The sequence below is a fragment of the Somniosus microcephalus genome, chromosome 1 (assembly GCF_052327205.1).
Source record: "Somniosus microcephalus isolate GS21.2 chromosome 1, FLI_Smic_1.0, whole genome shotgun sequence".
Lineage (NCBI taxonomy): Eukaryota > Metazoa > Chordata > Chondrichthyes > Squaliformes > Somniosidae > Somniosus > Somniosus microcephalus.
The window spans coordinates 9,732,193-9,756,896 of record NC_140987.1 but is presented as its reverse complement, the minus strand read 5'-3'; the positions used below and the strand labels follow the sequence as shown (position 1 = coordinate 9,756,896).

The 24,704-nt window shown below is 48.5% G+C and overlaps 1 protein-coding gene across 3 annotated transcripts in view; it reads right to left on the bottom strand.

Annotated features, from left to right (window-relative positions):
- The window catches only part of ttc33 (tetratricopeptide repeat domain 33), a 165,354-nt gene that overhangs the window by 95,740 nt on the left and 44,910 nt on the right, over nucleotides 1-24,704 (bottom strand). For 2 of the 3 annotated variants that reach the window (XM_085965605.1, XM_085965522.1), the window contains exon 2: nucleotides 4,817-4,898. The exons of the other annotated variant lie outside the window; for it this stretch is intronic. In XM_085965605.1, the coding sequence (XP_085821731.1) occupies nucleotides 4,817-4,855 (39 nt within the window). In that variant the 5' untranslated portion in view covers nucleotides 4,856-4,898. The remainder of the gene's footprint in view (nucleotides 1-4,816; nucleotides 4,899-24,704) is intronic. 3 annotated transcript variants of the gene reach the window in all.

Sequence of the window (24,704 nt, the reverse complement as noted above, 5' to 3'; positions counted from 1 at the left end):
CTCTACACTGTCCCATCAAACACTCCCAGGGCAAGTACATCACGGGTTAGATACATAGCAAGGCTCCCTCTACACTGTCTCATCAAACACTCCCAGGGCAGGTACAGCACGGGTTACATACAGAGTAAAGCTCCCTCTACACTGTCTCATCAAACACTCCCAGGGCAGGTACAGCACGGGTTAGATACAGAGTAAAGCTCCCTCTACACTGTCCCATCAAACACTCCCAGGGCAGGTACAGCACGGGTTAGATACAGAGTAAAGCTCCCGCTATACTGACCCATCAAACACTCCCGGGTCTGGTACAGCACGGGTTAGATACAGAGTAAAGCTCCCTCTACACTGACCCATCAAACACTCCCGGGTCAGGTACAGCACGGGTTAGATACAGAGTAAAGCTCCCTCTACACTGTCCCATCAAACACTCCCAGGGTAGGTACAGCACGGGTTAGATACAGAGTAAAGCTCCCTCTACACTGTCCCATCAAACACTCCCAGGGCAGGTACAGCAAGGGTTAGATACAGATTAAAGCTCCCTCTACACTGTCCCATCAAACACTCCCAGGGCAGGTACAGCACGGGTTAGATACAGAGTAAAGCTCCCTCTACACTGTCCCATCAAACACTCCCGGGGCAGGTATAGCACGGGTTAGATACAGAGTAAAGCTCCCTCTACACTGTCCCATCAAACACTCCCAGGGCAGGTACAGCACGGGGTTAGATACAGAGTAAACCTCCCTCTACATTCTCCCATCAAACACTCCCAGGGCAGGTACAGCACGGGGTTAGATACAGAGTAAAGCTCCCTCTGCACTGTCCCATCAAACACTCCCAGGGCAGGTACAGCACGGGTTAGATACAGAGTAAAGCTCCCGCTACACTGACCCATCAAACACTCCCGGGTCAGGTACAGCACGGGTTAGATACAGAGTAAAGCTCCCTGTACACTGTCCCATCAAACACTCCCAGGGCAGGTACAGCACGGGTTAGATACAGAGTAAAGCTCCCTCTACACTGTCCCATCAAACACTCCCAGGGCAGGTACAGCACGGGTTAGATACAGAGTAAAGCTCCCTCTACACTGACCCATCAAACACTCCCGGGTCAGGTACAGCACGGGTTAGATACAGAGTAAAGCTCCCTCTACACTGTCCAATCAAACACTCCCAGGGCAGGTACAGCACGGGTTAGATACAGAGTAAAGCTCCCTCCACACAGACCCATCAAACACTCCCGGGTCAGGTACAGCACGGGTTAGATACAGAGTAAAGCTCCCTCTACACTGTCCCATCAAACACTCCCGGGGCAGGTACAGCAAGGGTTAGATACAGAGTAAAGCTCCCTCTAAACTGTCCCATCAAATACTCCCAGAGCAGGTACAGCACGGGTTAGATACAGAGTAAAGCTCCCTCTACACTGTCCCATCAAACACTCCCAGGGCAGGTACAGCACGGGGTTAGATACAGAGTAAAGCTCCCTCTACACTGTCCCATCAAACACTCCCAGGGCAGGTACAGCATGGGTTAGATACAGAGTAAAGCTCCCTCTACACTGTCCCGTCAAACACTCCCAGGGCAGGTACAGCACGGGTTAGATACAGAGTAAAGCTCTCTCTACACTGTCCCATCAAACACTCCCAGGGCAGGTACAGCACGGGTTAGATACAGAGTAAAGCTCCCTCTACACTGTCCCATCAAACACTCCCAGGGCAGGTACAGCACAGGTTAGATACAGAGTAAAGCTCCCTCTGCACTGTCCCATCAAACACTCCCAGGGCAGTTACAGCACGGGGTTAGATAAAGAGTAAAGCTCCCTCTACACTGACCCATCAAACACTCCCGGCTCAGGTACAGCACGGGTTAGATACAGAGTAAAGCTCCCTCTACACTGTCCCATCAAACACTCCCAGGGCAGGTACAGCACGGGTTAGATACAGAGTAAAGCTCCCTCTACACTGTCCCATCAAACACTCCCAGGGCAGGTACAGCACGGGTTAGATACAGAGTAAAGCTCCCTCTACACTGTCCCATCAAACACTCCCAGGGCAGGTACAGCACGGGTTAGATACAGAGTAAAGCTCCCTCTACACTGTCCCATCAAACACTCCCAGGGCAGGTACAGCACAGGTTAGATACAGAGTAAAGCTCCCTCTACACTGTCCCCATCAAACACTCCCAGGGCAGGTGCAGCACGGGTTCGATACAGAGTAAAGCTCCCTCTACACTGTCTCATCAAACACTCCCAGGACAGGTACAGCACGAATTAGATACAGAGTAACGCTCCCTCTACACTGTCCCATCAAACACTCCCAGGGCAGGTACAGCATGGGTTAGATACAGAGTAAAGCTCCCTCTACACTGTCCCGTCAAACACTCCCAGGGCAGGTACAGCACGGGTTAGATACAGAGTAAAGCTCCCTCTACATTGTCCCATCAAACACTCCCAGGGCAGGTACAGCACGGGTTAGGTACAGAGTAAAGCTCCCTCTAAACTGTCCCATCAAACACTCCCAGGGCAGGTACAGCACGGGGTTAGATACAGAGTAAAGCTCCCTCTACACTGTCCTATCAAACACTCCCAGGGCAGGTACAGCATGGGTTCGATACAGAGTTAAGCTCCCTCTACACTGTCCCATCAAACACTCCCAGGGCAGGTACAGCACGGGTTAGATACAGTGTAAAGCTCCGTCTACATTGTCCCATCAAACACTCCCAGGGCAGGTACAGCACGGGTTAGATACAGAGTAAAGCTCCCTCTGCACTGTCCCATCAAACACTCCCAGGGCAGGTACAGCACGGGTTAGATACAGAGTAAAGCTCCATAGTTTTTGAGCTGGAGTCTGAGGTGCAGACATTGCGGGACATCAGGGAGGGGGCGAGTTACCTGGACACTTTGATCCAGGAGGCAGTCACACCCCCTTAGGTTAGGTAGTGGTACAGGTCTGGTTAGTGGTCAGGGACAGGAGGGTGTAACTGCAACTCAGACAGGTTTGGGGACCCCAGTTGCTGGAGGATCCTCAGCCTTTGTCCTTGTCCAACAGGTATGAGGTTCTTGCTGCCTGTGTGGATGAGGGAAAAGCCTGCAGGATGGATGAGCAAGCTGACCATGGCACCATGGTGCAGGAGGCCATTCAGTTGGGGGGAATGAACGGGAAAGAACACTAACAGATTTGTCAAACACGATTTCCCTTTCATAAATCAGTGTTGACTCTGCTGAATCCTATTATTATTTTCTAAGTACCCTGTTACCATGTCCTTAATAATAGATTCTAGCATTTTCCCTACTACTGATGTCTGTAGTTCCCCACTTTCTCTCTCCCTCCTTTCTTAAATAGTGGGGTTACATTTGCTACCTTCAAATCCGTGGGAACCGTTCTAGAATTTATGGAATTTTGAAAAATGACAACCAATGCATCCACTCTCTCTATAGTCACCTCTTTCAAAACCCTAGGCTGTAGGCCATCAGGTCCAGGGGATCTATCGGCTTTCAGTCCCATTCATTTCTCAAGTGCTACTTTTTTTTTACTGATACTAATTTCTTTCAGTTCCTCACTTGAGCCTTGGTTCTCCACTATTTCCGGGAAGTTTTTTGCGTCTTCTTCCGTCAAGACAGACACAAAGGGCAGGATTTTCATTGGGCCGTGGAGGCGGGATTGGAGGCGTGTGGAGGGTTAAAATCGCGAAATCGGGGGGCACGAAACCATCCCGCCCCCAACCCGCCTCCAGGCCAGTTTCAAAGGAGGCGGATACCCGACCTGCACTGGGACCCGCCTCCCCGAGGCAGGAAGGGGATTAGTGCCAATGAACTGCCTGTTATCAGGTAGTTAACAGGCAGTTTTTAGCCTAATCCCTATTTTTATCCCTGAAGTGTGGGATTCCCGACGGCTCCAAACCACGCCAAGTTAGCGAGGCGGACCGTCGGGCTGAAGGGCTTGGAGGGTTCGAGATGTCCGGTGTTCAGGTGAGTGATGGGTGCACGAGTGCAGAGGTAAATGTGTTTGGTGTGTATAAAGTGTTTAAAGAAGTTTTACTTACATTTACTTACCTTTACAGCCTTCCTTCCTTCAGGTCTCAGGAGTCCCTCATCTCACCGGCGCAGAAAGCAGAAAGCGGGACTACAACCCCGTAAGTTGTAGTCCCGCCTCCTACACGTCTCCTCAATCAAAATCCAGCCCAAAGTATTTGTTTAATTTCTCTGCCATTTCCTTATTCCCCATTATAATTTCTCCTGTCTCAGCCTGTAAGGGACCCACATTTACTTTCGCTAATCTTTTTCTTTTTACGTACCTATAGATCATCTGTCTTAGGTGTTGGTTGAGGGATAAATATTGTCCAGAACACCCCTGCTCTTCTTCGAAAGGGCACCATGGGATCTTTTACATCTAGCTGAGAGAGCGGATGGGGCCTTGGACTAACATCTCATCCGAAGGACTGCACCTCCGACAGTGCAGCACTTCCACGATACTGCACTGAACTGGTCAGCCTGGATTATGTGCTCAGATCTCTGGAGTGGGGCTTGAACCCGTAACCTTCTGGCTCAGAGGCGAGCGTGCTACCCAGTGAGCCACGGCCGACACCAAGCAGTCAGTATAAATGGGGTCAGGAGACAATGAGATGACTTTCTGGGGAGAGAATGCGTTGGACGGGATAAGTGATTCATCAAAATGAGACAGGATTGTTGGGCTTATGGCATTTTCTTGCTCCTAGGTATTCTTATGTTACGTATTCATTACAATTTTAAACGCATAATAAAAAACTAAACAAGAAGTGAAGCAACTTTAACTGAGCGAGGAAAAGCTGGGAGTTTAGTGCAATACCTGTGCTTTCATCTCGTAGAGTGCGGCACAGTCTGGCATCAGCTGAATAGCTTCATCCCACCGACCAATCGCCTCCCAGTACCTGCGGCAAAGAGAAAAATCTCGCCTTTATCACCTGTCTGCCAGGCCCAGCACAGCAAGGAGACACTTCCACCGAGTCAGCCCTGTTTCTGTGCTGTACATTCTCTGTAATTCTATGTAGTTGGTATATAAATCTCTCCAATATATGAAATCAAACGATGAGGTCTGACTTACACACTGTAATTCATTGTAGATCTGTACTCTTCCCTCCCTCTTACAATCCGCAGGCTTTTAAAAAACAAGACTTGGTGTCATCTAAGCACCACGTCCTGATTTAATGGGGGTGATTTTCACTCAGGAGTCGGGAAGGAGGCAGGACTACAACTTTCGGGGTTGTAGTCCCACCTCCATCGAGATGCAGCCAATCCACGCGATTTTCACTTGATTGACCTTGTTGAACCCGCCCAGCGGGCTCAGCAGGCCAATTAAGGGCCACCCGGCAACAGGTGACGTCACAGACTGAAACTTCATCTGTCAAGACGTTTTGACAGATGAAATATCAGCGTTTCACAGCTGTTTGAAGCTGTCAAACACTGACAGTCTTACTTCTAACCGGAGTCCTTCTACACAGACTCAGTTAGAAATCTCACCGGCACAGAAAGCTGAAGGCTGTCACTTTTGACAGTTCGCAGCCGTTCTGCTTTCTGTGCCGGTTAGATGATGGACTCCCGAAACCTAGAGGAAGGAAGGCTGTAAAGGTAAGTACAGGTAATTTAAACTTCTTTACACACTTTAGACACACCAAACACACTTATCTTTGCACTCATGCACCCATCACTCACCTGAACACCGACATCTCGACCCCTCCAAGTCCTTCAACCCGACGGCCCAACTCCTCTAACCTGGCGTGGTTTGGAGCCGTCGGGAATCCCACACGACACCCCTCAAAATAGGGATTAGGCTAAAAACTGCCTGTTAACTACCGGTTAACCCCCCGCATGTCTCCAATCCCGACTCCACGGGTCAGTTAAAATCGAGGCCAATGCGTCTTCTATCCCACTCTGTGCAACCTTGGCGGTGTCCTGCACTGTAGACCTTGGCCCATCATCCGGGATCAATATAAAAATAACCAGAGTTCCAACTTAAAGACCAAGCTCTTGTGCAATCCCTCACTTCCATTGCCCCACGCTGCGGAGCAGGCTCGAGGGGCCAAATGGCCTACTCCTGCTCCTGTTCCTTATGTCCACCATTGGTGGCCGTGCCTTCTGCTGCCTGGGCCCTAAACTCTGGAATTCCCTCCCTAAACCTCTCCGCCGCTCTCTTCTCCTTTAAGACGCTCCTTAAAACCTCCCTCTTTCACCTGTCCCAATATCTCACGTGGCTCTGTGTTAAATTTTGTCTGATTACGTTCCGGTGAAGCGCCTTGGGATGTTAAAGGCGCTATATTGTTGTCCGTTATTAAATTCTCCTGGCCATACAAACCAGTGCTTTTCAAACTTTTCTATGTTTGTGCACCTCATACAAATATTAGTCCAAACCACCAGTGCATAATCAGCTAGCCAAAGTCATTAGCCTGATGGAGGTGTGCAGGAGGGTTTGACTGGTGCCGGGTCAGGTGAGGGCAGAGGCGAGCAATGTTCCGGAGGTGGGAGCAAGCAGACTGGATGATGGAACCGGTTGGAACGGGGAGGGAGATGGAATGAGGGGTGAGATTTCAGGCAGGAGCCTACAAGGGATGGCTTTGGCCTCATTAGTCAAGCAGGCAGTCAGCCAACAGCGGCCGAATCAGGCATGGAATCGGACAGGCACAGCTGGGCATCCATGGTGTATGTATGAAACAGGGTCCACGGTGATACACCACTCCATGGGCACAGAGTGGCCAGCGTCTCACCTAATAGAGCAGAGAAGGTTCAGAGGTGATTTGATAGAGGTGTTGAAAATCATGAAGGAGTAAATAATGAGAAACTGTTTCCAGAGGCAGAAAGGTCAGTAACCAGAGGATACAGACTTAAGATAATTGGCAAAAAAGCCAGGAGGCAGATGAGGAGAATTGTTTTTACTCTGCGAGTGGTTATGATCAGGAATGCATTGCCTGAAAGAGTGGTGGAGGCAGATTCAATCATTTCAAAGGGGAATTGGAGAAATACTTGAAGTGGAAAAAAATTGCAGGGCTACGGGGAAAGAGCGGGGGAGTGGGATTAATTGGAGAGCTCGTTCAAAGAGCCGGCACAGGCAGGATGGCCCGAATGGCCTCCTCCTGTGCCGTATCATTCTATGATTCTAAAGTAACTATTCTTTATATGAGAACCTAGGAAGCGACTGCTGGCAGAGTGTCCAACTAATGAGTTGTCAAGTCGCAGCTCAGTGGGTAGACGCTCTCGCCTCAGTCAGAAGGGGGGGGCGAGAGGTCCCACTCCAGAAACCTGAGCACATAATCCAGACTGGCTCTCCAGCGCAGTGCTGAGGGAGTGCTGCACTGTCGGAGGTGCCGTCTTTCAGATGAGACGTTAAACTGAGGCCCCGTCTGCTCTCTCAGGTGGATGTAAAAGACCCCACGGCCAGTATCTGAAGAGGAGCCGAGGAGTGCTCCCTGATGTCCTGGGGCCAATATTTATCCCTCAACCAACATCACTAAAAAAAGATGATCAGGCTATTATTTCATTGCTGTTTCAGACCTTACTGTGCACAATAATTTGCCTCAATAATATACCCGATATTGCAACAGTAAATTTCCTACTTTTAACAGTGACTACACGTCAAAAGTATTTCATTGGCTGTAAAGCGCTTTGGGACGTCCTGAGGTTGTGAAAGGCGCTATATAAATGCAAGTTGCTTATCTTTATTGAGAGCCTCACAGGCCAGCACGATCCTGCCCTCACCCAAGATCTACACATACTCACTTTACCGCAGAGTTCTCTCGATAGCAGTCGGAGATAGGAAGCCCCGATAGGTTCCTCCCACCCTCCCTTGCCTCGAGATGCTGGGGCCAGATGTAGCACCTCTGGCTGTGATCAGCACTGGGCAGGGCTCCACGGTGGGACATCTGGGAACCCAGCAAGCCACTGAAGAGGATCTCAGCTGTGCCATCAAGCACTGTAGTTTTAAAAGATAGACAGAGGGCAGTGGGAAAGAAAGGCCTTTTTCACCCTCCCTCCCATCCGAACCTAAGTTCAAAGAACCAGCAAACAAACTTCAGAGAGTTGGCGCTGGTTTATGAGCCAAGATGTTTTCAACCTTCACCAGCCAGAGTAAACAACGCATTGAGTTTTTCTTAACCAAGCTCGGATAAGCTTGTCTTATCCAACCACGGAATTCAGATCATCGGGTCAGTTCTCCTCTCTGGTGATGTAATTAGAACTCATCAAAGGGCTGGAACAGAATAAAGGCCCTGAGCCAACAAACACATTCCTGGTACAACCATTTCAACCTTAATCATCAGCCTAAATAACAGCAGAAAATGCTGGGAAAACTCAGCAGGCCAGGCAACATCCGTGGAGAGAAATTAGAGTCGACGTTTCGGGTGAACCCTTTCTCTGAAATTGTTGAACTCGATATTGAGTCCGGAAGGCTGCAAAGTGCCTAATCGGAAGATGAGTTGCTGTTAATTTCAGATCATAACCTCGGCCCCTGTTACATTTTTACTTATATTTTTTTTCCACCCCTTTGTTTTGGGTTTTCCCTCCCCCCGCCTTTCCTTTTTTTTCTCTCTCCCACATGGCAGCTGTCTGTCTTTCTGCCAGCACACTTCACACCTAATCCGAGCCGTCTTTTGTCTCCACTAGTCCGATCACCGTCTCGTCTGGTTTTGAATACCTCTTAATGTCTCTTTACTTCTTTTGTTCTATCGCAGCCCTGCCTTCGATCTATTTCATTTCCTTTCCAGTTCTGAAAAAGGGTTCACCCGAAACGTCGACTCTATTTTCTCTCCACGAATGTTGCCTGGCCTGCTGAGTTTTTCCAGCATTTTCTGTTGTTATTTCAGATTTCCAGCATCTGCAGTATTTTGCTATCGCGTTAATCATCAGCCTACCCGCTTCCTCTTCAACCTGCGACCCTGTCTGCTTCAACATAGGCAAGATAAAATCATAGGCAGTGATAGCAAAATGGCAGAAACAGTAAATAATTCCTTTGCTTCAGTATTTACCAGAGACAGATCAGGTAGACATGACATCGGACATGAGTTTAGAAATGATATTTCTCCTCTTCATTTTAAATGTGGTTATATTAAATGAACTAATCAAACTCAAAAGAGGTTAAAACCCCTGGTCCGGATGGATTACATCCACGCATTTTAAAAGAATCTAGGGAAGAGATGGCAGAGGCATTATCACACATATTTAATTATTCTTTAGAAAAAGGTGTAGTGCCAGAGGACTGGTGGATAGCTAACGTAATACCTATATTTAAGAAGGGAGCTAGATCATGTCCAGGAAACTATGAAGAGGTAACAGAGAGAGTAGACAAGGGTAATGCAGTAGATGTAATTTATCTAGATTTTCAAAAGGCCTTCGATAAGATATCACGTAATAGACTGATGAGCAAGGTCAGAGAATGCAGAGTCAGGGGACAAGTAGCAGAATGGATTGCTGGCTGGCTTCAAGACAGAAAGCAGAGAGTCGGAGTAAAGGGTAGCTGTTCAGAGTGGCAGAAGGTGGGTAGTGGTGTTCCACAAGGATCAGTGCTGGGACCACTGTTGTTCACAATTTATATTAACAATTTAGACTTTGGAATCAAAACACAATTTCTAAATTTGCGGATGACACCAAATTGGGGGTGGGGGGGATAGTCAATACTGAGGAGGGCTGCAACAAATTACAAGGAGGCATTTGGATGAGCACTTGAAATGCCATTGCATACAAGGCTATGGACCAAATGCTGGAAAATGGGATTAGACAGGACAGGGATGGATGGGCGGCGCGGACACGATGGGCCGAAGGGCCTCTTTCTATGCTGTAAAACTCTATGACTCTATTAATAAACTTGCAGAATGGGCATATAATTGGGAAATTAATTTCAACACAGATAAATAGGAGGTATTACATTTTGGTAAGGAAAATAAGGAGGTCACATATTACTTGGAAAATAATCTAAATAAAGTAGAAGAGTAAAGGGATCTCGGAGTACGACTACACAAATCACTGAACGTAGCGACGCAGGTTAACAAGGCCATAGGAAAAGCAAACCAAGCACTCGGGTTTGAGTGGTGGCCTTCGACTTGAACCACTGCAGTCCTTGGTTTGATACAACGGAGGGGCTTGCTAGGCCACTCCAGAGAGCAGTTTAAGAGTCAACCAGGTCAGAGTGGGACTGGAGTCAGAGATCGGCCCAGACCGGATAAGGACGGCAGGCTTCCTTCCCTAAAGGACATTAGTGAACCAGTTGGGGTTTTGAGAAAGAAAGACTTACATTTCTATCGCGCCTTTCACGACCACCGGACGTCTCAAAGCGCTTTACAGCCAACGAAGTACTTTTTTGGAGTGTAGTCACTGTTGTAATGTAGGGAACATTTTACAACAACTTCATGGTCACTTTTACTGATGCCAGCTTTTTTAAAACTGAATTCAAATTCTCAAACAGCTATGGTGGGGTTTGAACTCCCATGCACTGGATTATTAGTCCAGTAAGAAAACCAAAATGGGGTACGGTAGTAAAGTGGTTATGCTACTGGACTACTAAAGCAGAGGCCTGGACTAGTAATCTAGAGAACACGAGTTCACATCCACCACTGCAATTTGAATTGTTTTTTTAAAAATCAGTAAAAGCCGTCAGATTGTGGTAAAAACGCAACTAGTCCACTAATGTCCTTCAGGGAAGGGAAGCTGCCGCCCTGGCCCGGTCTGGGCCTCTATGTGACGCCAATGTGATTTACTCTTTGACTGCCCGCTGAAGCGGCCTAGCAAGACACTCAGTTGTACAGGAAACTCTTTTTTTATCCGGCACCGACGGGACCGGCGTGGCGCCAGTTTATCAAAAAGTCCGGATTAGAGTTATAGTTAAAAGGTACGAGAGCTCCGTACACAGCAACAAATCCAGGCGTCCCTGTTGCTTAGCAACAGCTGCAGGAACCCCAGCCACAGACCAAGCGTCCCTGTTGCTTAGCAACAAGTGCAGGAACCCCGATTACACAGCCACAGGTCTAGGAACGGCCACTAATATGAAGTAAAACTTACCTGAACCTACTCCTGGATTTTGCCGGTTAACAGAGATTTCCGGTTATTTCGGTGCCGGTAAATCGAGAGTTTCCTGTATTAAGCCACTACCGGCGGTTCACAGAGGCGGCCCACCACCACCTTCTCAGGGCAACGAGGGCCTTGCCAGCGACCCCCACATCCCGCAGATGAATTTTTTTTTGTTTCCCCTCCGGTTCTTTTGCCACACCACACGTTGCTGCCACGGGGGCAAATCTGCAATACCATGCTCCCATTTGGAAGCTCTGTTTTTTGGGGGGAGGAAGGGGTCGGAGACAAGAACATCGGAGGGCCCGTCTCCAACCCACCTGGAACTGCCTCGCTACGCCTCCACCGGCAGTTACCGCTGGACTCCCTTTGGTCCAATTCGACCGAATCAGAGGAGACAATTGAGGACAGTGCCGGGGGCACATGTGACAGCGGATTGTTTGGATCTTCTTTTTTTAGTTGAGAAGATCTGTTAACTGGGGTTGTGCAATGTCACTGTGTCAGTAAACAGCTGCATGCCGTACATTGTTTAGACTTAGCAAAACGAATTAACCATTAGGCAGCTGGTCTAGAGGATAGATTGTGGAGCCCGGCTCCTGCGTGACTTATAAGCACTGTAAATAAGATGAAGAATTTGGACTGTGTGTTACCACACATGAGCAGGGTGCGTCAAACTGTGGGGTTCGAGCTCCCCCCAGTGTCTGCGGGAGGTACATGAACTGGCTGGGGTGGTATAGAGCAGCAAGGTCCCGGTTTCAGTCACTGGTGAGTTAGTTGATCTCAGCAGGCCACTAGTTAGTCAGGTTACTATAATTGACCTCACATCCCAGACAAGGAGGGGAGAGGGTAGAGGGCGGAAATCTGACTCATGTTCGAAAAGAACATGTGTGAGGTCAGGTGAGACGGGATCGGACCTCCCCCACTTTCCCTTCACCATGGAATAGAGTCACAGAGTCATAACGGCACAGAAGGAGGCCATTCGGCCCATCGAGCCCGTGCCGGCTCTCTGTAGAGCAATCCAGTCAGTCCCATTCCCCCGCTCTATCCCCGTGGCTCTGCAAGTTTATTTCCCTCAAGTGCCTATCCAGTCTCCCCTTGAAAACATTGAGCGTCTCCGGTTCCACCACTTCCGTCGGCAGCGAGTTCCAGGTCCTCACCACTCGCTGCGTAAAGAAGTTTTTCCTCGTATCCCCCCTGTATCTCTTGCCCAAAACCTTAAATCTGTGTCCCCTAGTCCTTGCACCATCAACTAGTGGGAACAGCCTTTCCCCGTCTAGCCTATCCAAACCCGTCATAATCTTGTACACCTCTATCAAATCACCCCTCAACCTCCTTTGCTCTAATGAAAACAAATCCAGCTTCTCCAACCTGTCCTTGTAGCGAAGATCCCCCATCCACGGAACCATTCTGGTAAATCTCCTCTGCACCCTCTCAAGGGCCTTCACATCCTTCCTAAAGTGTGGTGACCAGAACTGGACGCAATACTCCAGTTGTGGCCTAACCAGTGCTTTATAAAGGTTCAGCATAACTTCGCTACTTTTGCACTCCATACTCTATTTATGAAGCCCAAGATCCCATATGCTTTGCTAACCACTCTCTCAATATGTCCTGCCACCTTCAGGGAACTATGCACATTAACTCCCAGCCTGGTGACACTCAAGTGTCTGGGATCACAGAGAAGGAACCGGGTGAGGTAGCAGAGATCAGCCAGTGTCTGTGGAACTCTACCCCAGGAAGAGTCAGCACCGTCAGGAGATCGCAGCTCAGCATCGCACTAACAAAGGATGGCTTCTGGTGAAAGTAGGAGTTCTGTTGTGACGGTGGCACCGCTTCACAACCGAGGCACTTAGTAGATCTCCCACTGTGTTGCTGGCAGCAGTGACGGGCCCAGTACCAGGGAGCAGAGTCCGGGAGAGTGGGAGACCCCCCCACCCATCCTCTGAGAGAACAGGGAGCCTGCTCTGAGTGGGCAGGAATCAGCAAGGGGTCAGGGGGAGAAGCCGGCAGCCCAGGAGAGCTCAGGCTGGGGCCAGAGGGAGGCCAAGAGCGGGTAGAAATATGGCCGCCTGCTTTGTAGTGGTCCTCACATCTGATTGGCCTGTGCTAACCAGGTGACTAATACTTCATAGCTCTCATGGACTAATGAGCTTGCTATAAAGCAGCACTCAATAACAGTCATTTTGTTTTAAATGAACGCACAAAGATTTTGTCTTTCATTCTGCCAGCGCAATTTACACTTCATCTAGAGCCATCTTTTGTTTCTTAATAACAGAAGAAAATGCTGGAAAAACTCAGCAGGTCAGGCAACATCCGTGGAGAGAAATTTGAGTTGACGTTTCGGGTCGAAACCCTTCTTCAAAACGACCCAAAACGTCAACTCAAATTTCTCTCCACGGATGTTGCCTGACCTGCTGAGTTTTTCCAGCAATTTCTGTTGTTATTTCGGATTTCCAGCATCTGCAGTATTTTGCTATCAGACCATTTGAGCAAGTCATCTCGTGGCCACAGGGGAGCCCAGGATGGATGATTTTCACTGAACTGCTGTGCCTGTTTATTGCACTCATCTGAACAGCCCTTTATGGTCACTCTCCCCCTGGAGAACAGTGTGAAGTAGTGGGAGGATTCGCAGGCCGATCCACAGCCTGAGAGGCTGAGAGAGAAATATGGCCATAACCACCTTTCTACCATCCGATTGGGGGGTTCATGCCATATGATCATTTTAGACTATGATCGCTGTTGATGTGGGACGCCTGCAGATATTTCTGGATCCAGGTCAAAAAACAACAGCCTTTCTTTCTTAATTACTTTCACTAATTAGCTGCTACCCTGGCCTGTCCTTTTAAGAACACTCTAAATCAGTGGCCTTGGTTCAAAGAAACCTGCAGCACAGAAGGAGGCCATTCGGCCCGTCGTGCCTGTGCCAGCTCTTTGAAGGAGCAGTGGTGCTCAGTCCCACTCCCCCGCTTTCTGTCCGTACCCCTGAGTTCCTCATCCTCCAGAACCGTCCAACTCCCTTTAAAAATTATTGATGGAATCAGCTTCCAGCACCTTTACAGGTCGAGCGTTCCTGATCCCCACAACTGAGTGAAAATACTTCTCCTCAGCTCCCCTCTGGATCTTTCGCCAATGATCTTGAATCTCTGACCTCTGGTTATTGACCCACTCGCCAGGGGGAATAGTTTTTCTCTCCTCATCAAAACCACTCATCATCGAGAAAACCTCAATTAGGTCACCTCTTACCCTTCTCTGTTCCAAGGAGAACAGTCCGAACTTTTCCAACCTCGCCCCATAACTGAAGTCCCTTGTCCCTGGGAAGCCTCCTCTGTCCCCTCTCTAAGGCCTTTCCATCTTTCCTGAAGTGCGGGGCCCAGAATTGTCCACAATACCCCAGCTGAGGTCTAACTTCATAGAATCATAGAAAGTTACAGCACGGAAGGAGGCCATTTCGGCCCATCGTGTCCGCGCCGGCCAACAAAGAGCCATCCAACCTAATCCCACTTCCCAGCTCTTGGTCCGTAGCCCTGCAGGTTACAGCATCCCAAGTGCACATCCAAGTACTTTTTAAATGTGGTTAGGGTTCCTGCCTCTACCACCCTTTCAGGCAGTGAGTTCCAGACCCCCACAACCCTCTGGGTGAAGAAATTTCCCCTCAAATCCCCTCTAAACCTTCCCCCAATTACTTTAAATCTGTGACCCCTGGTTTTTGACCCCTCTGCTAAGGGAAATAGGTCCTTTCTATCCACTCTATCCAGGCCCCTCATAATTTTATACACTTCAATAAGGTCTCCCCTCAGCCTCCTCTGTTCCAAGGAAAACAGACCCAGCCTATCCAGTCTTTCCTCATAGCTAAGATTGTCTACTCCCAGCAACATCCTTGTAAATCTCCTCTGTACCCTCTCTAGTGCAATCACATCTTTCCTGTAATGTGGTGACCAGAACTCTAGCTGAGGCCTAACTAGTGTTTTATACAGTTGAAGCATAACCCCCCCTGCTCTTGTATTCTATGCCACGGCTAATAAAGGCAAGCATTCCGTATGTCTTCTTAACCACCTTATCTACCTGGCCTGCTACCTTCAGGGATCTGTGGACATGCACTCCAAGGTTCCTTTGTTCCTCTACACTACTCAGTGTCCGACCATTTAATGTGTATTCCCTTTCCTTGTTAGCCCTCCCCAAATGCATTACCTCACACTTCTCCGGATTTATAAAGTTCGAGCGTGATCTCTTCGCTTTTATATTCTGTCCCTCTAGTTATAAACCCAAGGAACCCATGAGCTTCTTTAACCACCCTATCAACGTGCCCTGCCTCCTGTAAGGATTTGTGTACATGGGCACCAAGGTCTCTCTGCTCATCGACACGTTTCAAAGTCGTGCCATTTATAGTATACTGTATAAAAGTAGGGAAGTATAGTGTAAAGGTAGGGAAGTCTTGCTACAACTGTACAGGGTATTGGTGAGACCACACCTGGAATACTGCGGACAGTTTTGGTCTCCTTATTTAAGGAAGGATATATTTGCATTGGAGGCAGTTCAGAGAAGGTTCACGAGGTTGATTCCGGAGATGAAGGGTTTGTCTTATGAGGAAAGGTTGAGCAGGTTGGGCCTATACTCATTGGAGTTTAGAACAATGAGAGGGGATCTTATTGAAACATGTAAGATACTGAGGGGGCTCGACAGGGTAGATGCAGAGAGGATATTTCCCCTCGTGGGGGAATCTAGAACGATGGGCACAGTTTCAGGATAAGGGGTCGCCCATTTAAAACGGAGACGAGGAGAAATTTCTTCTCTCAGAGGGTGGTGAATCTTTGGAATTCTCTACCCCAGAGAGCTGTGGAGGCGGAGTCATTGAATATATTCAAGGAGGAGATTGACAGACATTTGAACTACAGGGGAGCCAAGGGGTATGGGGAGAGAGCGGGCAGGGAAGTGGGGTTGAGGCCAAGATCAGATCAGCCATGATCTTATTGAATGGCGGGGCAGGCTCGAGGGGCCGAATGGCCGACTCCTGCTCCTACGCCTTATGTCCTTATACTGTCTTTCCATATTAGTCCTCCCAAAGTGCGTCACTTCACACTTCTCCACATTGACCTCCATCTGCCGTGTTTCTGCCCATTTCACCATCCTGTCCATGTCATCCTGAAGTCTACAACTATTCTCAATATGATCGACCACGTTGCCAAACTGAACGGCTGCTCCTGTTTATTGCACTCATTGGAGCAGCCCTTTAAGGTCACTCTTCCCCTGGAGAACAGTGTGAAGTAGTGGGAGGATTCGCAAACTTTACAAAGCTGCTCCCTCCACCCGAGTCTAGGTCGTTTATAAAAATTGCAGAGTAATGGACCCAAAACTGAGCCTTGGGGAACACCACAGCAAACCACCTCCCCGTCTGAAAAACATCCCTCCACCACCACCCGTTGGTCGTCATCATACACGCCTTTGCCGCTTTATCGCTTACCCATTTAACAGGTATGAGATCGGAGGTAGGTGCCTGGCATTGCGCAGTGCCAGAGAGGGGTTAGGGTCTTGGGCTGGGGCAGTGGTTCGAGGATTTGGCAGAACTAGAATAGTGACTCTGGAGTTTGGCAGCACTTTGGCGGGAGGCTGATCATTTTAATGTGAAACAGTTTTGCTTATAAAATCTGGTTGTCTCTTACCCACTTTAGATAGATAAACATCAAGCAATATTAAATGTTTCTGTAAATAAATCATTGTATTGCGCATCTAAGTATAAACAGAATGAAACGCGGGCAGTCCAAACAGCTCCTTTCTCTCCCCAGAAATTTGAATACGAGCCAATCAACTGCAAATGCGACACAGAAATCTACCTAATGAGGGCAGACTGCTCAAGTGTGAGGCAGAAATTGCCATTTCTGGAGTGTGACCAAGGAAGTGTAGGCTGGACAAACCGTTTTCAGAACAGATATATGTATCTAAAATATTATAAAATGTATAATTGCCTATAACACACGGCATTGTACACTTCATGTAGCATTACTGTCACTCATAATCATAGGCAAATGTATTCTAATTTATGCAAATTTATTCTACCACATCTGATTGGGCCATTCCTCCCGTGTGATTGAATCCTAGCCGGCACTGAAACTTCCTCTCAAGGTACAGCAGACCATGGGCAAGTCAGATCAAACAAACCACAGCAATCGGACAACTCTAAGCTAGGTGTAAATGTTTAAAATCAGGATCATGTACATGATCTACACTCCACTCACTTTCCTTAAATGCTGCATGTTTCAGCCCCCTCTCTCTCTAACCATACATCAGTTCCACCATGTCTCCAAGTTTTTAATTGAGCTGCCAATCAAAGACGCTCAGGGTTTTCATCTGAAACCTGGCCTGTAGGTCGCCCAACAATTCAGTTCAAGAGTGCAAAGCAATAGGACCTGCTAGCCTTCGAGGATCATTAGAAATAGGAGTCAGCCATTCAGCCCCTCAAGCCTCTTCCACCACTTGATTAGATCATGGCTGATCTGCACCTCAGTTTAATTTACCACCTTAGCTCCATATCCCTTGATACCCTTACCTAACAAAACATATCGCTATCAACCTTGAAAGCTCCAATTGTCCCACTTTCACTCCTGTAAGGTTATGGCCTCTTGTTCATGATTTCCCCACCACAGGAGATCGTTTCTCCATACTGACCCTATCAATTCCTTTTAACTTTTTAAACACCTCCAGTAGATCGCCCCTCAATCTTCTATACTCAAGGGAATACAAACCAATGTTATGTAACCTGGAGCATATAGAAACATAGGAAGCATGAGTAGGCCATTCGGCCCCTCGAGCCTGCTCCGCCATTCAATGAGATCATGGCTGATCATCCAAACTCAGTACCCTGTCCCTGCCTTCTCCCCATATCCCTTTAGCCTTAAGAAATATATCCAACTCCTTCTTGAATATATTTAATGAATTGGCCTCTACTGCCTTCTGTGGTAGAGAATTCCACAGGTTCACCACTCTCTGGGTGAAGAAATTCCTCCTCATTTCAGTCCTAAACGGCTTACCCCTTATCCTTAGACTGTGACCCCTGGTTCTGGACTCCCCGGCCATCATAAACATCCTTCCTGCATCTAGTCTGTCCAGTCCTGTTAGAATTTTATAAGTATCAATGAGATCCCCTCTCATTCTTCTAAACTCCAGCGAGTACAAGCCCAATCGACCCAATCTCTCCTCATACGTCATTCCTGCCATCCCATATGGCTTACTCCTGCTCCTAATTATTATGTTCTTAACCTGTCCTCATAATTTAACCCTCATAAGCCCTGGTATCAATCTGGTGAATCTTCACTGCACCCATTCCAAGCCCAGTATATCTTTCCTGAGGTGCGGTGTCCAAAACTGAATGCAGTGCTCCAGATGGGGTCTGACGAAGGCGCTGTACAACTGGAGCATCACTTCCTCCCCTATTGTGTTGCAGCCCCCTTGAAATAAAGGCCAACGTCCCATTGGCCTTGTTGATTCCTTATTGTGCCTGTGCACCAGCTTTTAGTGATGTGTGTACTTGGTCTCCCAGCTCTCTTTGCTCCTCCACAGTTCCTAGTTTTTCACCATTTAACTTAGTGCCATCTGCAAACTAGGATGTGCAACTCTCTATTCCTTCATCCAAGTCATTAAGAAATACGGGGAAAAGTTGAGGCCCCAGTACAGGTCCCTGGGGATCACCACTTGTCACACCCTGCCAATCAGAGAACATTCCCTTTCTCCCACCCCCAAACAAGGCGACTCATGGCTGCATTCTATATATGATATAATAATCCTCCTGCCTTTGCAAAACAGTACACCCTGGCTCCTGATGAGCAGTGTCATGGGAGGTTCGTATATGATCAGTGCAGTACTGCGGTCAGGGCCTAATGAGACGTTAAGCCAATCTTTCACATCAGCTGGATCCCATGGCACTGATGGAAGAAGAGCAGCGCCGATCTCCCGGTGTCTTGGCCGACGTTTATCCCCTAGGCAACGTCACTAAAACAGATCCACAGGTCATTCATCTCACTGACTGTTTGTAGGGACAGGAAACTCTTTCTTTATCCGGCACCGACGTGGCGCCGGTTTATCAAAAAGTCCGGATTACAGAGAGTTATAGTTAAAAGGTGCGAGAGCCCCGTACACAGCAACAAACCCAGGCTTCCCTGTTGCTTAGCAACAGGTGCAAGAACCCCGGCCACAGACCAAGCGCCCCTGTTGCTTAGCAACAAGTGCAGGAACCCCCGATTACACAGCCAAGAATCAAGAAACAGCCACTAATATGAAGAAAAACTTACCTGAACCTACTCCTGAATTTTGCCAGTTAACCGAGATTTCCGGTTGTTTGGGTGCCGGTAAATCCAGAGTTTCCTGTACTGGCTGCGTGCAATTTGGCCGCCCCATTTGTCCAAATAGCAATAGTGACTACAATTCAAAATTCATTAATTCATGAAGCAGTTTGGAATCCAGGTGCTACGTAAATGCAAGTTTCCTTCATGTAACATTCACGCGCCTGATTATGGAGTTAAGAACTGCGTCAATCTTGTACTCATTACAGTTCAATTCGTGACTGACTCGTGACTTTCAGCTTATCCATTCTCGCCACCATCTCTGATGTAAGCTGCTGCCAGTAAAGTTGACAGCTCTCAGTATTCATCACAATAAACTTTAAACAAAGGATAAGGATCGAAGACCCACAGGATTAGCACTGCAGGACAGTTTATTCCTGCTACAATCCCAAAGGCTGACTCAAATAAACTGCATCTTTGCTTTGTAATTACACAAACATTACAAGACATCAGTAATTTTTCTGAAAAAGGAAGGTTGTTTCTCTTTAACTTCTTCGGACTCCCACAATATGCCTGGAGTGGGATGCACGAGAGCCACTGCTGTATCGTGAGCACTGGTGAGGAGGGCGATAGAAATGGTTGAGCAGCGGGGTGCTGCAGGGACATGTCTGGGCTCTGATGGGTAATGGTACAACTGGGATTAGCCACAGCACGACGGGACTGCTCGTCTACTATTATTACTGTAATAAATCTACTTACACATCAGGGATAGATTCATTACTGGGATATTAATACTGAACAAACGTTAATATTACAGTAATAAATCTACTCACACATCAGGGATAGATTCATTACTGGGATATTAATACTGAACAAACGTTAATATTACAGTAATAAATCTACTCACACATCAGGGATAGATTCATTACTGGGATATTAATTCTATACTAGGGTCAGCTGTGGCTCAGTGGGCAGCACCCTCGCCTCCGAGTCAGAAGGTTCTGGGTTCACATTCCCATTCCAGGGACTTGAGCACATTAAATCTAGGCTGACACTCCCAGTGCAGTGCTGAGGGACTGCACTGGCGGAGGTGCTGCCTTTCAGATGAGGCGTTAAACCGAGGCCCCGTCTGCTCTCTCAGGTGGACGTAAAAGATCCTGCAGCGCTATTTCAAAGTAGAGCAGGGGAGTTCTCCCCGGTGTCCTGGCCAATATTTATCCCTCAACCAACATAACAAAAACAGATGATCTGGTCATTATCACATTGCTGTTCGTGGGAGCTTGCTGTGCGCAAATTGGCTGCTGCGTTTCCCACATTACAACAGTGACTACACTTCATTGGCTATAAAGCGCTTTGAGACGTCCGGTGGTCGTGAAAGGCGCTATATAAATGCAAGTTTCCTTCATGTAACATTCACGCACCAGATTATGGAATTAAGAACTGCGTCAATCTTGTACTCATTCGTTCAATTCGTGACTAACTCGTGACTTTCAGCTTATTCATTCTCGCCACCATCTCTAATGTAAGCTGCTGCCAGTAAAGTTGACAGCTCTCAGTATTCATCACAATAAACAAAGTCTTTCTTTTTACTAAATTAAATGACTAAAAAGGAATTCAAGTTTTAAAAATTTATACAAGTGCTTGGTCATCCATTCCTCCTCCTGCTATTTTCCTGTCTTTTTAAACTTTGCACGTAGCCTTTTCTGTCTATTCGTCCTTTTCTGGCGCTTCATGCCTTCCAATTTCAAATCTTTACCTTAACTTCCTTCTTCTGGCTCCCTGCTCACGCCGTCCTTTTCAAACATGGGTGACCGTGACAAGCTGTCTCACCGTGTCCAGAACAGTAGAACCAGAGGGCCCGGCCTGCACTTGAAGGGGGTAAATTCAAAACTAATCCGTGGAAATAATATTTCAGTGGGCGAGAGGCCAATCTATGGAACAGGCTCCCTCGGGAGACGGTGGAAGTGGTTAGTATTGATTCATTCCAATACAATTTAGACAGATTTCTTTCAGAAAATAACATTTGGGATAAAGTACATGAATATATGAATATGAATATACCCCGCATCACATAATTGGAGATGTGATGCAGGGTGCGTGCAGCGAGCTCTGGAGGAACAGGCGACTTTGGACCTATGGCTCTCAAAGTTCTGCACCACTGGGGGTTTTCCTCGCCTCATGTCTGGGTCTGTTGTAGACTCACTGATAGAGATTGATGGCTGTGATTGGTCAACAACTCCATTATCCCCCAATAACTCCATTATCACCTGGGAATCCCTGGCCCAAGGCCACACAAAGTGGAGGAGAAGCATCCGGGAAGGTGCCGAACACCTCGAGTCTCTTCGCCGGGAGCAAGCGGAAGCCAAGCGCAAACAGCGGAAGGAGCGCAAGTCAACCCAAGCACCCCACCCACCCGCCCCTTCAACCACCGTCTGCCCCACCTGTGACAGAGACTGTAGGTCCCTCATTGGGCTCATCAGTCACCTGAGAACTCATTTTTAATGTGGAAGCAAGTCATCCTCGGTTCCGAGGGACTGCCTAAGACTCCAACATCATGCGACTACTAGGATGGGAGAAGGCGAGCTAGATGGATCTTGGTCTTTTCCCATCTATGTTCCTATGGGAAAAGCTTTCAATACAAAAGTTTAAAAGCCAGGTCAATCACTGCTGTGTAAACCTGTCCATGAGGTTCGAAGGGTGAAGAGCTGAAGAAACTGGACTAACGGGCTGATGAACACAGTAGGGAAGGGTCTTCCCGAGCACGAGGTTGGTAAAGCCGTGCAGGTTCCGGGTTCAATCCGTGACATGGGCGGAGTCAGCAGGTCTGAGCCTAGGTGGCAGTCGCAGGGGCTACATTCGGCTATCTTACGGTGGGGAAAGTCAGTCAGCGTTTCTGCTCCTGATTGCGACCCAGCCGCTCGCTGGAAAGTGGGTGTGCGCGAACAGCGGGCGAAGACAAGGTGGGTCTCAGCTGCAACGTCCCCACGATTGAACAGTCACCGTCCACGCTCAGACATGAGGAATAGCCACGTTGCCGCGGTACAAGTGGGTTGCCGACCTTCCTGTGTAACCCTACACCAGCTGGGCGCGGGGGGGCGGGGGGGATAAGTAAAGCCACTGGACGAGTGAGTTAATGAATGCAGCTTCCCAACTGTCCGTGAGCGACACCAAGACTTTCCTCAAACACAGCTGGGTCCAATATCTCTGGGCTTTCCACGGGTCCACTGCCGAAGTTACAGCAGATATCCGGCGACTGCCGTTCCACCCACACACACACACATATTGTCAAGAACAGGGCTCTCAGCTGGCCGGGATACAGTGACATTGACTGTGACCCCCTCTCCCCACTGCGCTTGTGAAAGTACGGAATCACTGGGGGGGGGGGGGGGGGGGGGGAACACACATTGGGGCGGGTCACACTGAAACTGGATACTCCCCTCCCCTTTCCTTTTGTTTCTCTCTCACACCTGGCAGCTATCTTTTGCCCTGCCAGTACACTTTACACCTAATCCCAGCCTATTACCATCTCGTCTAGCTTCTAATCTCTTTTACTTCTTTTGGTTCTTTTATTCTTTTGTCCGATCGCAGCCCTGCCTTCGATCTAGTTCCTTTTCTCTCCAGTTTTGAAAAAGGGTCAAACCCGAAACGTCAACTCAAATTTCTCTCCACGGATGTTGCCTGACCTGCTGAGTTTTTCCAGCATTTTCTGTTGTTATTTCGGATTTCCAACATCTGCAGTATTTTGCTATCGTAGCAACAGGAAATGAACTGAAACTCCATGTGTCAGCTCGCGAGCCCGCTGGCACAGTCTGGAGAAGTTTTCACTTCAGTGCTTTCGGGAACAGTTCCTGGGCTGCGCTCCGCGCGCGTGTGTGTGTGTGTCTGTGCGCGCGCGTGAGGGCGTGTGTGTGTGCGCGTGTGTGCGTGTCTGTGTGTGCGTGTCTGTGTGTGCGTGTGTGCGCGTGTGTGCGTGAGGGCGTGTGTGAGGGTGTGTGTGAGTGTGCGTGTGCGTGTGTGCGTGCCTGTGTGCGTGTGTGTGTGAGTGTCTGTGTGTGTGTGCGTGTGCGTGTGCGTGTGTGAGGGTGTGTGTGAGTGTCTGTGTCTGTGTGTGTGTGTGTGTGCGTGTGCAATAAAAAGGACATTTTCTGAAACAACAAAGTGTTAAGATTGCCCCACTATCACTTTTCTCGACGGCGAGTTATTTTTTTGCTAAGTAATCGAGGTCAAGGGGCCCCTCCAGCTGTGCCTCGCCAACAGCACTAAACTAACGGGACAGAGATTCGTGCCAGTGAGGAGGGGGCTGCTACCTGGGACCTGAGCACCCCCGCCCCCCTCTTGCTGGGTGAGGGAGGGGGACAATCAGGCAGTGGGTCGCTTACTAGCTGCTCTCTGGTAATCTCGGCTGAAAAAGGAATTTACTGCTTAATTCCAGCTTCCCTTTTCTTACAATATTGATCCAAGTTTATTTCGGGAACCTAGTCAGGGGAAGGGTACGGACTTATTTAAGTCCCAAGTGTTGTTGTCTTTGGGTGTGTAACTCGGGAGCCTTGAGCGCCACAGATCAGCGTTAAATCCTGTTCCCATTAATCTGCAGATCCCGATTTAAAATTCATCCCCTGGTGATGGCAGCACGAAGACCAGCCTTCCATCACCCGCCAGGCTCTCAGAATACAAACAGCAGCAACCAGCCAGCACAGAACACAAGAACCTGCATTTTGGCTGCCACGTTTCCTACAATACCACAGTGACTACACGTCAAAAGTATTTCATTTGGTTATGAAGCACTGTGCGACGTCTGGAGGTCGTGAGAGGTGCCACATAGATGTAAATCTTTCTTTTCCTTTTTGCATTTCTCCAGCGCCTTTCACCAGCTCAGAACGTCCCAAATCGCTTCACAGCCAATGAAGTACTTTTTGAAGTGTAGTCACTGCTGTAATTAGGGAAGCACGGCAAAAAATTTGCACACAGCAAGCTCCCACAAACAGCAATGTGATAATGACCAGGTCATCTGTTTTTAGTGATGTTGGTTGAGGGATAAATATTGGCCAGGACACCGGGGAGAACTCCCCTGCTCTTCTTCGAAATAGTGCCATGGGATCTTCGACGTTGACCTGAGAGAGCAGACGGGGCCTCGGTTTAACGTCTCATCTGATAGACAGCGCCTGCAACAGTGCAGCACTCCCTCAGTACTGCCCCTCCGACACTGCAGCCCTCCCTGAGTACTGCCCCTCCGACAGTGCAGCGCTCCCTCAGTACAGCCCCTCCGACAGTGCAGCCCTCCCTGAGTACTGCCCCTCCGACAGTGCAGCACTCCCTCAGTACTGCCCCTCCGACAGTGCAGCACTCCCTCAGTACTGCCCCTCCGACAGTGCAGCCCTCCCTCAGTACGGCCCCTCCGACAGTGCGGCGCTCCCTCAGTACTGC